Raw genomic sequence first — 17,466 nt, forward strand, 5'->3', positions numbered from 1 at the left:
AATATAAGTATTTGAAACTACAAGAAAAGTTTATTTTGGCACAACAAAACCAGCTGATTTGGAATGTGACCAGAGCATGGTTAACATGCTGCTTTGAACCAAGGATTCTGGTTTTACAGCTTATTGAAAGGAACTCACCTAAGCAAGGAACAATTCGACAGGGTGGACAGGTTTCCCTTTCTACCATTATAAATCCAGACTCCTTTCCAGGTCATATCCTTTGGTGGCAAAACCAACTACCAACCTAAAAGCCTCTGTGTGGGTCAGGTAGGCAGCTTGAGCCAGAAATCCATCCCATTCCCAGCAGGCAATCACCTTTGGAAAAAAATTACTAGAAGATACCAACAAGCCCATTGAGAAAACAAACCTACAAATTTAATGCTGTGAAGCATCCCACCTACCCAGGCAGTATTTGTACTCCAACAGTGGTAATGAACCAGAAGGTCAACATATTCATAATTACATTTCTGTGCCAGGAGGGCTGTAGATCACATTTATGCATTTCCTGGAGGCTGAACTCGCTTCAGAACAGCTACAAATGCTTAAACAGGAAGAGCAATACATATCAAAAGCAGTGCTATTGCTATGGATACTGAAAGGCCTCAGTGAAAAACACTTTTAAATAAAAACTTGAAAAGGGTAGTGTGGCAACAAGTTCAGAGTGGAGTTTTGTCTCTAATTTGGAAAGGTGTTAGATTATTTTTTAATATCACTCTTCCCTTGCTGTTGTTTAACACTGAGCTGGGGGATTTGTGGTGTGCTGGTGATTTTTTGTGCTTTGAATCAAGTAGTAGCCAGTCTTCTGTTCCATTCTGCATGTGTAAATCCCATTCCAGGTACAGACAGTTATGCATGGAGACATACAGGAACATTTTTCAAATTGTGCCTTGTGAGCAGCTCAGCTTCTCCTGATATTTCACAGAATGAACATTTTCAGCAGTGAAGTTCTTGAAATTGTAAGGGGATTATTCTTTTACAGAATAACCTACAATATAAAGTGCTTGTGAAAAAACTTAATTACAGAGTTCATGGTATAGATTTCCCCTTTCTATAGAAGCTCTGCTGACCCATGCACCTGTGTCCTTGTTACCTTGACAAAATGTCCAGAGGAAAAAACAGCTGCCAAAGTTGAAGTTAAGTAGTTTGTGGGACAAGCTTCCTCACTGTTCTTCACAGCCTCAGAAAAGCTGAAGCAGAGGAAGCATGTAGAGGAATCTTGCTCCTGGGTATCTGGCATTTTCCATTACTTGCTTCCTTTGTCTCATATCCACTGGATTTCCTGGAGGCAGGGAATGGACTTAAACAGAAATAATGTACTGGGGGTAAGAGGATTTCACTGGTTGGAACTGGGGGACAAGTTCCAAGCACTGTTCACCACTTGATTTTTGAGTCTCTAAGTGACCTGGAATTAATCATTCCCCTTTTGTGTCTCAGTTTCTTCTGCCCTAAGAAAGGAACACACTAATTTAGTTGTTCTGTCTCCAAGGGCTGTTGTGATACATAATTAATCTTTATAAATAATTTACTGACCTTTGAAGTAAAGTGTCTGTATTTACTTAAGAGTACAAAGCAGCAATAACAGAATAAAAAAGGAATATAGAAAAATATTAGTTAATGCCTAACAATAGATTCTATTCCTGTGTCACCTGTTAGGGCACTGCTGCATCTTTTGGCATTATATAACAGCAGCTTTTTTTTCTATGTCACAGTGATTGACTGCTCAGCCAACAGGATCAGCCCAATCTGCAAATCTACAAGATCCTGAACTTGGACATAAGGATAGGGCTGCAACAGAGATGGAAAGCAATCAGGGGGATGATGAACTGCCATGTCTTAGTAATTACACTTCATGGAAAGAGTGTTTTCATGAGAAGGTACAACAAAGGTGTCTGAGTCTGCAGGAGACAAAGGTGAGGATGGTTCAAGCACAAAAAGCAGAAGAAGCGCAGGTGAGGAGGAGAGAACCCGGGGACTGGCTGGCCAGAGAGTGGTGCAATGAGGAGAAGGAGACACAAGACACTCGCATCTATTTGCTCGACAATCTCCTCCCTACATTAGTCCCAGGAGTAGAAAATCTGATAATGGAAGTGGAAAGGAAGCATGTGCTTGTATCAGACCAAGAACCAACCAGATTTAACCCCATTAATTATCTTGGAGAATACCTGATGAGACATAACCCTCAGTATAATGTTCCTACAAAACCAGGCCTGTACCTGAGAGAAATGAAGGTGGTCTCGGAGGAGCTCAAATCTTTGAGGCAAGGTACAACATCACAGAGGTGAGAGCACTGACAGTGTGGCTGGTCACAAGGCCAGAGCTGGTGTCTTGGTCTCTGTTTCACAAAAGGAATGGGGTCACTGCAGCCTGGCTGGCAGAATCTTGAGCAAAACACACCTTGTAGAGGGCAGTGCCAGGGATGGTATTTGTCTAGTAAAAACTTGAGAAGCAGGACAAATGCCAGAACATGTCACACAAAATGAAACACTAGTTATTCCTGTTTAAGGCAATATTCTGCCCTTCACAAGGATGTAATTCCTCCTTAGAGTCTATCTTAATTACACATGTGCAATGTAAACTGCTTCCAAACCGGTCTAGCTTAGTGACAGCAGCTCTTTGGGACAGGTGTTAGTATCAACGGTCTAGAGATTCTTCAGATCATTTCTTCTCTAGTCTTCTAAACTTAATAAAAATATAACCTTTTTTCCTCCTTCAGGATGATTTCTCTTCACCAAGCCAACAACATTGTCCTGGCACATTGTAGAAACTCTGTCTCCTGGGATTTTTTATTTAGGCTTTCCTTTTATATTCTATTTTCCTTTTAAAATAGAAACTGGTTTGTATTTTGTTCTGTTGCTTACTTCTAGGCTGTTTGCTTTAGTATAATACTTAACAAATATTGGAAGGGGGGTCCATGGAACCTTACAAAATGCTAAGGTTAGAATATGACAGCATTAGGTGAACAATAATGCTTTATTTTCATTACTCTATTCAGGAAAATACAGATGTGAACTTTTCAGTTCATAGATGATCCAGAGGTGATTGTGATTGATTTCAAAATTACTCATTTACAACTAGGGCACTTTACTCTGTATCTCTGTCTGTAGAATAATGACTTCTGTTTGAATGACTGTCTCTTTATTTACATAAATAGTGCATACAGCTTGAAAATTGGTTTCAGTGTCTGTCAGGAATTAGGGAAGTAAAATGTTGACATGTCTTATGCATAAACCCTAAATGAAGATAATTGAAGTTCCCAGTATTATAATGCTTAAAAGGATATGTTAAATCTCTCTATCTGAGCTTCTGTCTCCACATTTCCATTAAACATACTGCTGCAGTTTGTAGGAACATGCCTGGTGTGAATACAACAAAGCAGTGTGTGAAGTGAATTTCATACAGTCACGGGTAAAAGAATTTCAGTTTTATTTTCTGTTTTTTAAATTTTGGTCCACTGAAACAAATGAGCTGGGGAAATATGTCTTTCAGTGAGTTTTTACTCAAGCACAGGCTGTTTGAGGGGGATGGTTAGGATATCAGCCTTGCCACACCTTTGCTTTGGGAACGGTTTTGCCATTCATGTTGATTCACAGAGAGACATCTGGACACAGGACCATATCTCAGTTTTGTTTTGAAAAAGAAATTGAATTGAAATACATAAAAATTCCTGGGGTTTTTGATTGGGCTTTTGTTTGGTTCTGTTTTATGGGTTTATTTTCCCCTCCTAAAATACTCTTGGGTTTCATTGTGAATCAGACCTTATTTCTGGACAGGACAGATTTTCCTGTTGAATGCAAAGTGTTGGCTACCCATGACCTGTTATCTTGACCTTGGCTATAAGCCCATCTTTATGTTTGGAGACAGGTTCTCAATTTGTAGCTCTCAGAGCTGATGGAAAGGAAGTGACTATCAAGACTTACAGAAATAAATGTCTCCATAGACAGCATTGCCAGGGGGTTTCTGTAATCAGGGCTGTAGCAGGTTTTGCATATCCAGTGGTATCATGGGATTTGCATTCACAGCAGCTTAGGATTTACATATTTGTGATGGCTGTATTGTGGGATTTGCATGGGATTCTTAAATCACAGTAACACAGGATTTTACCAGCACCACACAGCAGAGAGACTCATGTGAATCACTGGATTTCAAGCAGGAAAGAAGTGCTACAAGAACAATGCCTGTCTGTGCTCAACATCTCTCACATAAGCACCAGAAAGGTGAGGAATGAAACTTGGGCCCAAATGAAGGTCCTGGAAGCCTTGACAGTACCTTCAGGAAAGGGAGGATTCACCACAGGTCCCCATCTAACACTTACCCATCCTCAGGGAGTTCTCTTGGACTTCCTCCAGTTTCTCCTTAACTGCCACCTGACTGGGAGTCAAGGCAGGAAGGAGAACAGATGGGAGAAACTCCTTATGCGCATGGACTGACACCTGAAACTGAGCCTTTGTCCAGGGATGGGAGTCCTTCAGGCTGAGTCACCCATCCCTGTGTGGGAGGCAGGCAGCTCTCTTCCTGAGGAAACATGTTTGGTTCTGCAGGGAGAAGTCACCTCGCTGCCATCTCATCTTCTCTGGGAAAGTCTGATCAGAAACGAGCTCACTTTGCAATGAGTGCCTGGTGCTGTTATCCTTGTTTTGCCCTTATTGTCTGAGGGGGAAAAGTTTTGTCCCACCCCAGGGACACCAGGCAGAAGATGCAGCTGCCCAGTTTTAGGACCCTAGAAATGACTGCAAAACTGCAGCTCAGTGCAGGTGCAGCACAGAATGTAACTTGTGCTGGACACTGCCCAAATTAATCACCAAAGCACCTTGGCAGCTCCAGCACAGCCGAGGCTCTGCTCCCAGCTTGCAAACGGCTCCAGAGGAGGAGCTACCTCTACAAATGGTCTGGTTTTCTCTTTCTGCCTGCATCATATATTGGAGAAAAATCTGTTTGTCCACTTAGGTTGGTACCTGCTGCATTCCTTCTCTCCTCTGGCTCTGGGAAGGAGTCAGAAGATGGGAAAATATTTTACCCTTCCCCTGCTATCAAAGTGCCTGAGGCTGAGCTGTCTCAGCAGCACTTGTGCAATGCCCATCATTGATTAAGGAACCAAATGATTCATTAAGGAACCTCTGTGACAAATGGCTATGAAGAACAAGGACCTTGTGATAAAACTGACTGTGATCAAAGTGTATTGCTGTGACATGTAAAACAGGTCTTTCTGTTCATTAAAGAAAATATTGATGGGTTATAATTTGTAGGATGACCCCAGAAGAACAAAAGAGAGGAGGGATGGGATCAACCCATTTCACAGCATGTGAAACACAGGGGGAAGAAGGGAGCAGGAAACGTTAGTTAAAATACAGTTTTTGGAGTTCTCAGGTACAAAAGAGGAGCAATTCCCCTTTCTCTGAGTAGCTACAGAGGGTGTGAAGGCCACGAAGATGAGCAGCTACCTCAGTGCAGAAAGATTCTAGCAGCCTCCATGAACAGGAGCTGTTGTCTCCATATGAACTGTTCGTTTGGCTTTAAGCATTTTGACCTTCCAAAAGGTTTTTTTTCTCCGTTTCATAAATTAACAAAGTCAAAAATCAAAGCAGATGAGTTCGGGATCAATTTTATTCAGTTCTTTTGTTGTGTGAAATGGAGGATTGGGAAAAACATGGCTGGGTGATTAGAGGAGCAAAGAAAACAAAAGGAGGAAGAAAGGGAGCTACAGTCCAAACCTGCAAACTCTATGTGTTCAAAATGATGGAGAGGCTGAGGTATTATCCCTGTCCTAAGGCATTGAGGGCTCTATTGTGCGAGGCTGCTTCAGAAATTTCATTGAACATTGTTCTTTGGCAGTGAAGTGCTTATGTGAAAAGGTACTTGGGTTTGGAGACAATGAAGACTGATGCAATTTTGTTGGTAAATCAACTGTAGCAAAATTATGCACCTGTCTCCCTGCTAGAATTGAAAGGAAATTGAAGGACATCTACACAATAAATGATGAATGTCATTATAAATGTGAAGGTAAAATGTATCACTGTTGAAATTGCAGAAAACTAGGAGAGCTGCACAGATGATTTTCCATTAAATGTCCTCCACATAGACAGGAATTTCAGCAAAAAGTTACTTCCTTTTGTTTTGTTCTTTAGGGTAGGCTTAATCAATCTTAAGTATGCTTATGATGGTATCTTTGTAATCCATGTTCCCATGTCCTACAGGCTGGTCAAGATGAAGGCTGAGGTAAAGAACAAACGTGAGGCAAGGGAGGAGATGGAAAGAAAGAAGGCTGAGGAGACAGCGAGGAGAAAGGAGGCACTGGCAGCTCTGTTCAAGGAGTGGACAGTGGATGGCAGTCACAGAATCCCAGCAGCACTGGTAACTAGGGGAGATCCTTCCGTGGTTGTTCCAGACAGGAGGAAAAGGGCATTTGTGCTGGTGGCATGTGCCCTGTCATGGCAGCGTGGGGCACAAGGATGGGCGATGGCTCTGCCACCACAGGATCAGGGGACAGGGTGTTGTCCACAAATCTTACCTTTGTGTATGGCCCATATGTCTGATTATTCCAGGTGATTTATTTTCGTAATTGTCTACTGTTGTCTGCACGACACAAGCCTCTGACTATGACCTTGATTTTTAGGTTCAGAGTGCTCTGAGGTCTTTTCCAGATGTCACTGGTTCTATTCCTGAAGATATGAGAAAAGGCAAGTTTTCAATGTGTCTTCCTTAGCTTTGCTGCTGTGAACTGAATTCTGATGTGACCTGTGAGCAAACAGCAAATGGATTTGATAACAGAGGAAGAATCTCTAAGGATAGTTACACCACAAATCTTCAGATAGATTGGAAAGAGACTGAACCACCATGTAACATCAATATGATCATAAAAAGTATAGAAAAAAGTTTAAAAAATCTTTCAGAGAGATAGAAGGACCAGATTTAGGCCCTTTCCACTTATCTCTTATTAGCCAGACATTGCCATGTTCTGACTGCTATTTTTAAGAATCACTGTGCCAGCCTTCTCCTTCACGTGCCCTATCAGACAGTGTTTGTCTCATGGGAAGTCTTGGAAACACTGGCATGTTTCCAAGTGTGGAACAAAGGTGGGATCAACAAAATTAAAGTCTGACAGTGTTGTAACCTTAAATGGTTTCAGGGGAAATGCTGAGGTTTACCTAATGCTCCACCCCCTATAGCCCACCTCATCAAGCCATTCCCTTGCCCAGTCCCAGGCATGCAGTGACACACAGCCCAGAGCCTCTCTACCAGAGCACTCAGCTCTGAAAGATTTCCATAATTCCTGTCCCCTTTATATAGCTCACACTTGACCTCCCCAGATGATGATAATTGAATAGAGCCAGGAACACTGAAGTGGCAACACAAGCCTGCTACCAGCCCTTTACATGGAGAGCCTGTAATGATCATCAGTGATAACAAATGTGCCTTTGCTGATTTGGGATGATAAACAGAGCACTCCAGAGAGTGCTCCTGTTGCTACTGGAGTCACCTCTGCCTGGAGCTCACCCTTGCTCAGCCCTTTTGTGTATTACAGAATTGTTCCTCTGAGTAATCATCCAATACTGGTAGGACATGGTGTGACTGCCAAACACAGTCCCTGTGTTCCTGCTGTGGAGCTGTGGTTCCTCAGTGCAAACAGACCCTGGGACATGAGGTTGTGAAGGAATTTCCTGCCCAGATATTTGCTCTCCAGATGCTGGGGGTGCTCTTCGTACTGTTTCACCAGTGGGCTCCATTTCTTAATTTATTTCATTTAATAGCATTCAATATACATTAACAGAACATTACACTGTGTTTTGTAGTTTAATAAAGATAATGTACAGTTTAGGAACATCTTAACCAACAAGAGATAAATGCATTCTATGACGAATTTTCTCATTACTCCTGATATATTTAGAAAAAAACCCAGAAAAATAATGCCAACAGAAATAGCATGTCTGTGCTCAAAGAACTCATTCAGAAACCTATGTGGATGTTTGATGTCTCTTCTCAGTTCCGTTATAGCAGCCCAGAAGCTGACCAAAACATACTTTTGAATATCATCATCAGTAAAAATATTCCCATATTCTTGAGAAAATTACTATGATTTTCAGATTCCACTCTTGCAAAGCAGAATCCATGTCTCTAGAGTTGTAAGGCAGTTTTATCTGTTTGTTAAACCAAAAATCATTTCCTCCCTCACATAATTAGTTGTAAGTACTGTTAAAATCATCGCAATTTGCACCAACTTCTGTCAAGAATAAATATGACTCTAGAATTCTGAATAGCTAAATGCAGATTCTCAGCAAGAGAAAGGCAAGCAGATTTAGATGGTCTCTGTACAGTCAGATGCTTCAGCTACTGTTAGATAACCTCAAATAAATGTCATCCAACATGAGAAGAAAGTTAATGTAACAGCACAATGTGCAGAAATATGTGTGCAATATGCACAATCACAACTGTTGCTTTCTAAACCAATATCCCTTCATTTTTTTTACCAGCAACCCATGACAGGAAGCTGAAAATGTTAAACACGTTGGAAAAAACAGTAATCCTAGATGAGTTCACAAAGGTGAGAAATGAAATAAGAGCGTCTGGTTCAGAATGTGGTGTTTGTCATGAAGTATCAGCGTTTCCCTGGGGAGTAGGGAAGGGCTTCCTTTCTCCAGCACCCCAGGTCACTGGTTGTATCTGGACATTTCACATTGCATCTCCATCCTCTTCTCTGTCAACACTTCCATTCAGGCCAGCAGGAGAGAAGTGTTTTGCTTTCCTCAGAGCTGCAGCCTGTGCTGCTCTTTGGGAAGTTACTCTGGGACCAGAGGTTTTCAGGACACCCCTCCCCGTCCCTTTCTAGAATGTCAAAGCCCTGAATCACTTGTGAATTTAGACTTTGCTTGGCTGCTCACAGGAGGTTTGGTGTCCCCCTGCAACTATTAGCCTGAGGTAATTAGTAACATCCTCACAGTATTGTTATTTCTGACTAAGTTCCATTAACCAGAGAAGAACCAAATCATGAGGACCTGGGATGAGAAACTTTCATCCTGAACTATCACTGGTCTGAACCATAAACAAACTGCAACAAGTCTCATAAATATTCATGAAACACAACCAAGTAGTTTTAAACTCAAAAGCTGTCATTGGGAAACCTCAGAAGTGTGGGTTTAACTCATCAAAATCATAAATGTAGTTGGAAGTTTCACCCCATTACTCTGCTGTTCCTCAAGCTGAAAACAACCAAATTGGTTCAAACTATATTTATTGAAGGCTGTCCAGGCCAAGGCTTTGCCAGCAATTTCTACCTGTGACAGAGCAGGATTTTATGGCTGGGTAATTAAACCTGTGAAAAGGGGTGTTTAGAATAGGAATAATGGCAGACCCTCGTTGCAGCAGTTCTAGTGGGTGCTGTTATAATAATTAAAACCAGAGTATAAAGCAGCTGTGCAGAGACTAATTCCAAGCAACCGTGTGTGATTTTTTGTGCCTTCTTCCCTCTCAGGAGACTCACATGTTTGGTATTTTGCACAGAGATGCATTTTTATGGTAACTTGTTGAAGGTTTTTTTGAGCATGAAATGAGATATTTTTGAATTTAACCCCAGAATTATTGCATCTAATTAAGAAGACTATTGTGGATAATGAGAGCCCAGAGAATTGCTTTTGTCACTGCAATGAAGCATCAGTCCATAACCCCTATGGTACATATATATAATCACTGAATGAATTCATGCTCCATTAGCATTAGAAAACTGTTTAAAATATACTTTGTGTACTCTGTATTTTAACTCAATTAAAGATATGACAACAGAGACCAGAAGCACAAAAGACATGGATTGTCAGGCAGTCTGATTTGCCAGGAATGTTCTCTCAGAACATATTCTCTGATGCTTCTTCCAGTGTGGTTTTAATTGAATCAAATGATGATGCTTTCATCACCTCCCTTGGGAACTGTTCCATCATCAGGACAGGGCTGCTTCTAATCCTCAGCTGCAATTTACCTTTGTTCACCCCTTTCCATCATCCACCAAACCCAAAAAAGAATGATCTTCCTCCATGCTGCTCACGGCCCTCTCCCATGTGGAAAGCATTGCTTTTAATGGACCTTAAAATTAAATAGCACTTTTTTTTCTTCTTTGAATTCAGTGCAGCTTTGAGTTACTTAAAGGCTCTTAGAAACTCAGGAGAGAGACCTCACACATCATTGTTTTTGGGGTTTGGTTTTTTTTTTTTTCAGGAATGCAGAACAGTGGCTGTTGTATTTTTACATCCTTCGTGACAACCTCGTGGGGTCTTTTATATTTAAATCCCAGAGACCAGACCTTAACAGTTTATTTCACAGGCTTTGTGCTCTAACACACAGAACTCCCAGCAGTCTGGCACAAAGCTATTAGCACCAAGGGAAATGCTCACATTGCCTTTGTAGGGTCAGAATCAGGCTCTAAAGGTGAGATTATTTTCCATGATTGCATGTGGCTTTCTTGATTTCTAGTGAGATCAGTAGGGACAAGAAGAACAGATCCATTGTTTTTGATGATAATGTATTCACAAACTACACCAGGGTCTCTGGGTAGCAAGAAGAGGTGTGCCAACTTTCTTTGGAGAGGTGTCAAAATCTCTCAGTTAATAACAAATAAATGTATGTTAATTATGTGTACAGTAATTGACACATCAGCTAAGAAAAGCTTAAGACTGATGGTGCCTCCTGCCCACATGTTGCTTGAAAACAGTGTCCTGTGAAGCTGTTAGACAGAGTATTAGTGAAGGAGCCTTTGGATGTGTCATCAAGGTGACATCCAAAATAACAAGCTGCTTGTCCAACCTGCTTTATCCCAACAGCCTCTCCTTTAAGGTTCCTCTGTCACAGGGTGGGATCTAATAACCCCAAGGAGCTGGTGGATACTCGTAGCCCCAGATGTGCCACCTTCTCTCCAACCTACATCCTCTTTTTATACTGAAATGAAGAAAAAACCCACATTGCATTAGGAGCTCTGCTTTCCTACCAGCCACCCCTCAGGCCATTGCTTTTTTCCTGCTCTTCCTCTCTTTTCCACTTGTCCCATATATTTGGAAATTATGCAATATAGACATGAATAATAATAACATATATTAATATTTCAGCTGGTTAATGCCTGTGTGGCATTTCAACAAGTCCAAGATGTTTTAGCACTTATGTCAGGTATTCATACTCTCAAAATGGGATAATGGGAAATGTTCCGTGCTTTGGAAATTCCTCCTTTTAACTGTATGGGCTCCCTGTTAGTGTAGCTGGCTCCAGAAACCTGCTGTAATAATTCAGCCCAGGCTCTGGGATTGTGGTTTATTCTGATGGCCATTATTATTTATGTCATGCACACCACATTTTTAGAACCATATTGCTTTTGCTCATAAAAGCCACATGGCTATAAATCCAAAGCGTTAAAGTGTCTCCAAGGCTGGAACGTAAAATCAATCTGAAGTCAGTAGTATTCCCAGTGTCAGAGGACTTGGGTGACAGCAGGCTCATTTTCAAAAGGATCTTTCATTTTTTTTTATTGTATCCAACTGGTCCTCTAAACATTGAAATTGTAGGCAATGCTCATTTTGTGGCATTTGAGAGTTGAGTGACTGTCAGCTCTGCACAATGTAACGGCTCAAAATGCCTCCTTGGGAATAAAGTCAGGAATACTAAATGCTGCAGAAAACCATGGAGAACTTAAATCCTCCACAAGAAAATTGAGCTTAAGCCACAACATTTCATAGGACGGATCTGATCCAACATCTCTGAACCACTGAGCTTGATAAGTGACCTCTGGACCAGGAAAGGAACTGTTCAGGGTACATTTCTGCAGTGTCCCAGGCTTGCTTGGAGAATATTGTTTCTTCTGAAGGGGAGAACCAAGCAGGCACCAAGTCTGTTATGTTGGCAGATTAAATTACGAATTCCTAAATATTTCATTGCATGCAGTAGATTTTTAGGAGTTCAAATAAAGGTGAAAATGCTTGAAGAAAGCTAACCATGTCCACTGCTGCTTTCTCTCCATAGCTGGTCCTTTCCTACACTGAACATGTTTCAAATGATGAGTTCCAAGAAATCATGGAATATCTCCATAAGTGTGCTGAGGACTTCCAAGAAGCAACAAAACATGATACGCAGAGGCAAATTTTTGTTGCGCTCTTCCAATATTGTGATTATGGAAAGGTAGGCAAAGCAGCTCTCAGCCTAATTTCAACATGGCCATGCTCCCAGTTTGGTGTTTCTCTGGGTCACTGCTTGCTTTTTCTTTGTCTCAACTCTAGATCCTCTCTTTGTGCTGACTCAGCAGTATTTTAGGGAACAATAGCTGCCGCACTGTTGTCAAATTCATAGTTCTTAGACACAGAAACATCCAATAGCCTATTAACTGATGGCTAATTAGAAACTGAATTACCTAAACTGATGACTTGGGACTGAAGTTTGATGATTCTGGAGAAGAAATTAACCATGGCCTTTAATTGTAAAAATTACCTGCTTTCACAGCACATTCAGAATATTTGAGTGCTCGTTTATCTATTCAGCCACATTTCAGCAAAGATAATCTGATGTAGATTGACTTTAACAAATGTGCACATTACTTCAATAATTACATATATTGCATTAATTATGTTGCATTACTTTATAGATCTTAAGGGCTTCTATCGATAAATCTCATAGTTAAAATTTAAAATGCAAAATAATCCACCTTTACAGCCTCTCTGAGAACAGTACTGTGAACTTCAGTTTATGGACAGGAAATTAAAATACAGTAAGTCAGTTACAGAGCTGGAAATGAAACTCAAAAGCCATAATTTGGTTTTCAGCAGCTCTAAGCTCTATCTATCATCCTCTCAGTACACCTGCATCCCCATTAAAAAGCAAACAAAAAAAGTGCTAGACTTATTAGAAAATCAGTAAAGAGTGGGAACTGAAGAATCAATGGCATAAATTATTGCCAAAAATTTGGGCTTCATCCAAAAAGTGTGGTACTTGTTATGAGTAGCCTCAGTTTGCCAGTTGCTGGCTACTACAGAGCAAGCAGTTGCCCTAACCTTAGTTCTCTCCCCTACATAAATTATATATTCCACCCAGCACTCCTCCAGCGATGCTTGCAGCGCCTACCCAGAGTGAACTGTGCTCTACAATGTCATGCTAATAATGTCATTACCGCCAAAAGAAAGGAATTACAGGGCTCGTTTCAACACCAATAATGTGTTTTAGAGAATGGCAGGCAAGCTGCTGTTTTCAGGGATGAGGGAAGAAATGTGTCTGCTTCCCAGCTAGGAGACATTTCACTTTCCTACAACTCTGTCAAGAAGGGCTGTGATGGATCCTCCTGGCTACAGGGATGTATAAACCTGAGTCCTGTCTTTGCCAAAGATTTCCAAAAGATCCCTTCTTTCCTTTTATGTTTTAAAGTGACTTTCTTCCTATTATTTCTGTGGCAGTGATCACCATCTCCATGCTACTAATCCCAGTGGAATCTCAGAGGCAAAGAGCCAAAAATACTAACACAACAGGAGTGAGCAGCTATCAGCAATGACGCCACTGCTGCCGAAAAAAAACTGATCAGAGCACAGAGTTGTGGTTTCCAGGCTCCGAGGTAGCCCTGCCCTGCAAATTGAGTTCACTGAAGTGTCCTGTGGGCCACGCAGCTCTTTTAAACCTGACCTGGTTTCTTTTGTAAAGTCCTACTGTACCCACAGGGGAGATAAAAATGCAAAGTAACCCAAGGACTTCTACCACTTGAATGCGATCCATTACCTGTAGAGCCCATTCTGCAAAGCACAGCAAAGCAGTTGTTTCAGTTCCTAATTTCCATTTGTTTGGTGGCAGGCAGTTATTCCAGTCTGCATGGTGAGTGTGGCTGGCTGCCTCAATGAGCTGCAATTAGGGCCAGGGAGCTGAGAAAGCAGTGTTTAAATGACAGTCAAATTAGAAGGTATCCACATGATCATTATCATGATTTCGAATGCATGCATCCAGAAGGATGGCAGCTCAGCAAGGACAGCCTGGACCATACACTGCAGCAGCAACTTCCCAAGACAATCCCAGAACATAGTTGGAACACTGCTATAATACCCCAAAAGGCAATGGATCTGTGAATTTTAAGCTTGTTGTCTCTGTGCTCACTTCTATCACTTTCTTTTATAACTATGCATTAATTTCCAGAGATGTTTTAAACCCGGGATTTTTAAATGAAATTGAATTTAGTCAGAGATTAGTTTTCAAGCTACTGAAGTTTGAGACACTCCTGACTATCTTTCTTGAAGTACAGCAACAACGAAGTCTGCTTTCTCATGACCTTTTCTGCGTGCCCGTTCTTCTCTCTTGCTCACTAACAAGCTCATTGTAGGGTTCAGGATACGCACATCACATTTCCAGAAAAACAATCAAGTGGTTAAACACTGACCTCTCCCTGATTAAATGGCAAGTCTGGTTTAGTCTGTGTTGCCAAAGGAATTACTCATAGGTCACAGAACGTTGGTGAAAACAGCTGAGAATCATCACCTGCCAATATCTAGGTGACAAAAAAAACTAGGTCAATGTATTTCAACTCCGTGGGCACTAAAGCTGCCCCGAGTTTTGGGCGGCTGTACAAACACAGATGGTTTTCTGTTGTGGAGAGGGGAGGTTGTACCTGTCCTGCTTGCAAGGTGCAGCATGAAGGGCAGGTGGGCAGGAATCTGTCATCAGCCTCCTTAGTCACACACCAAGTGCAAGGAAAAGTCGCCTTTTCTACTAAATTTAGGAACTGGGGAAAATAGCACAGCTGGGGAGAGGAGTTGGAAATGGTTTCCTGTTGTAGTGCTCCTCTCTTCTATAGAGGGCTGTACTGTGACATGTTCTTCCCAGAGCAAGTTGTAAGGAAAAGTGTCCTGAAATAACAGGGAGCCCTGCTAAAATGGCAAGTCTGTGTAAATTGGAAATGTTTAAATAAGTAAATAAACCCCTATTAATATTTGACAATTTCAGCTATTTTATCTATTTTTATATATTTATATATTTTATATAAAAATAAAACTATTGGATCCAAATAACAAAAAACTCTTCAAGAATTTGAGTCATCTAAATCCTCCAGTTATATTATTTTAGTATGCCAAAAAGGCAACTAAATCCCAAAACAACATCCTTATTTTCTTTTGAATAATACTTTATTCATCTATTCCCTTTTTAATAAAGTAAGATTATGCATTAGTACTGCAAAGTTCAGGGCAACCAGCAGATGATTGTGACAAGTAACAGCTGAGGAAATTTGAATGGAAAATTAGGTGTGTGTAATGGAAATGCTGAATGGAGAATCCAAATATTCCACAGTGATCTGGTAACGTCTTCAAAAACGTTGAGTGTTTGTGCATCTCCTCAACGGATCAGCACCCGATCTGATATATTCAACTGAAAGACAAACAGGCAAGAAGAAATGTTTGCAAAGGGGTGTGCAAGGTTATGTTAATGTCAGAAGATACTGGGAATCAGGACCTACATGTTGTAAGTTTAGGGGCAGAATTCTGTGATGATATTTGTTGTTCCAAACCCACCCGTGGCTGAAATTCAACCCTGATTTTCAGCATTTTTTTACCAGCAGGAATTAAATTACCAGAGTCTGAAACACTAAAATTGGACCAGATGGCTTCTTACATTTCAGTTCTGGTCCTTTCTTCAGGAACTTTCAGTTCCCTGTAGAGGAAGGTGCTGCAGTACCAGCAAATGTGATGTGTTCACTTAGTTCCAGCATTAACTTCACCAGTAGGTGCAATGTGTATCTCTGAGCTGTTTCCAAATCCTCTAACTATTGGTGCCATTAATTACAGTTTCAGGTTATAAACAATGCCGTCATTTTGAAATAATTTCCAGAAAAGAACAGCAAAGTTCTTCCTTTATTTCTTTAGTCTAAGGACAGGAAAAGTTCACAAGGATTTAAAAGCCTGGTGAATTTTACATTTTGCAGTTTTTAATCTAAGAACAAAATGTGAAAAGGAAATCAATAATTCAGATGGAAAGCTACTCGCTACAAATAATGAACTTAAGTAAATCTGTTTCCTAATTAACTACTTTATTTCACTAATGGGAGGGAGATTACAAAGGTGGCAGGACTTAAATAATGACAACAGGAACACATCATAAAATGGAAAACTTGCAATCATTTAGGTTTGCTTTACTTTTTAAACCCCACAATTTCCTGATTGGAAATGACCCATTTCATTGCCTTTTCCTGGGTTTGTCATCTGTGTGCACTCACCCTGAGCAACAAGGATTTAATAAACTCTGCACCTTCCTCTGCACTGGAACTGCTGATACCTCTCTCACCTCTGTGGTCAAACATCTATGAATTTTAAAAGGAAATTAGGGAGGTTGTCATAACAGCTCAGATTTTTGGACTAATTATGTTTCCAGGCTAATACATCACACTTCAAAGGAGGTGATAGGGCACAAACCCAAACTACAATGTGCAGTCACTAAGGTAATACAGCACAGCCCATAATACATGAAAATTCTTCCATGGTACTGTCAGGCAATCAATATCTGTCCCGAGAGTATGAAATGTTGAAGCTTTGATCTTTACACGAAGAACTCCTTTGGCAGAGCAGTTACAATTATCTCACTGTAATTTGTCAAGGGCATGGAAGAGGAAGAGCCTGCAAAGTAATATGTGTGGGGACTTCCAGCTCAGCCCAGAAGAAATTTTTGCCTCTGTGAAATAAATTAACTTCTTTGAAATTGGTAGTGATGTTCTGGTAATGGATAATTATCAGTCACAGGTAATTCTTGGCTAATGGTGCTTTTGTAGTGCTGCAAATGTTGATGTAAGTCGCCAGAATCACAGGAAAAACCCAATAATTGCAATCTTTTTGCCTAGGTTGGTGTCTTGGATAGACAAAAAATACTGGCCCTGCTGAGACACTTCTATGACAGAAGCCCCATGGCTGACAAGTGGGAATTCTGGAACCCCAGACAGTGTGAGCACGTGGGATGTTTCAGTTGTGGGTAAAACACTGTGAGCCCACACAAGGTTGGATAGTTCAGATATATTTTATAAGTGTTATCAGAAATGAACAGAGCCCAAAAAAGGACTCAAAGGAGTGCTGTGATCTAGACACCAGAATTTGCAAACACGTTTTGTAAACTGTGATGCAATGTTCAGAAATGCTTCAGCATCCAGAAGTTTTCCTTGCTACACAATTCTGAAGTTCTTTTTGGGAAATAGAATTAAAGAAAGACTCTTTCTGAAACAGTTTTTCTTTCTTACTGGGCAATATTAGAAGTTAATTTTGTGTTTGCACTAAAACACCTCCAGGCACACAGAAAGATAAAGAAAAAATGCAGGGAATCATCTGCATGAAAGTAAAATATTTTAAAGATATTGGACATTCATTAATTGCTCAGATCAAATGCAAGATGAATTACATCCCTCCTTCTTAGTGTAGAGAATGAGGAAACATTTCTTTCAAAAGAAAAGTGGTGTAATACATAGCCAGAAGTGCAGATCTCTGCAGGCAAAGACATTATTCT

At 40.7% G+C, this 17,466-nt stretch overlaps 1 protein-coding gene across 1 annotated transcript in view; it reads left to right on the forward strand.

The window, feature by feature from the left end:
- The window catches only part of EFCAB5 (EF-hand calcium binding domain 5), a 35,821-nt gene that overhangs the window by 5,174 nt on the left and 13,181 nt on the right, over positions 1-17,466 (forward strand). Inside the window, exons 5-10 of the mRNA XM_039562908.1 lie at positions 1,710-2,278; positions 6,192-6,348; positions 6,611-6,674; positions 8,466-8,536; positions 11,986-12,141; positions 16,814-16,913. Coding sequence (XP_039418842.1) covers positions 1,797-2,278; positions 6,192-6,348; positions 6,611-6,674; positions 8,466-8,536; positions 11,986-12,141; positions 16,814-16,913 — 1,030 coding nt within the window. The 5' untranslated portion in view covers positions 1,710-1,796. The remainder of the gene's footprint in view (positions 1-1,709; positions 2,279-6,191; positions 6,349-6,610; positions 6,675-8,465; positions 8,537-11,985; positions 12,142-16,813; positions 16,914-17,466) is intronic.

This window comes from Corvus cornix, chromosome 19 (assembly GCF_000738735.6).
Source record: "Corvus cornix cornix isolate S_Up_H32 chromosome 19, ASM73873v5, whole genome shotgun sequence".
In the NCBI taxonomy this organism is placed as follows: Eukaryota; Metazoa; Chordata; class Aves; order Passeriformes; family Corvidae; genus Corvus; species Corvus cornix.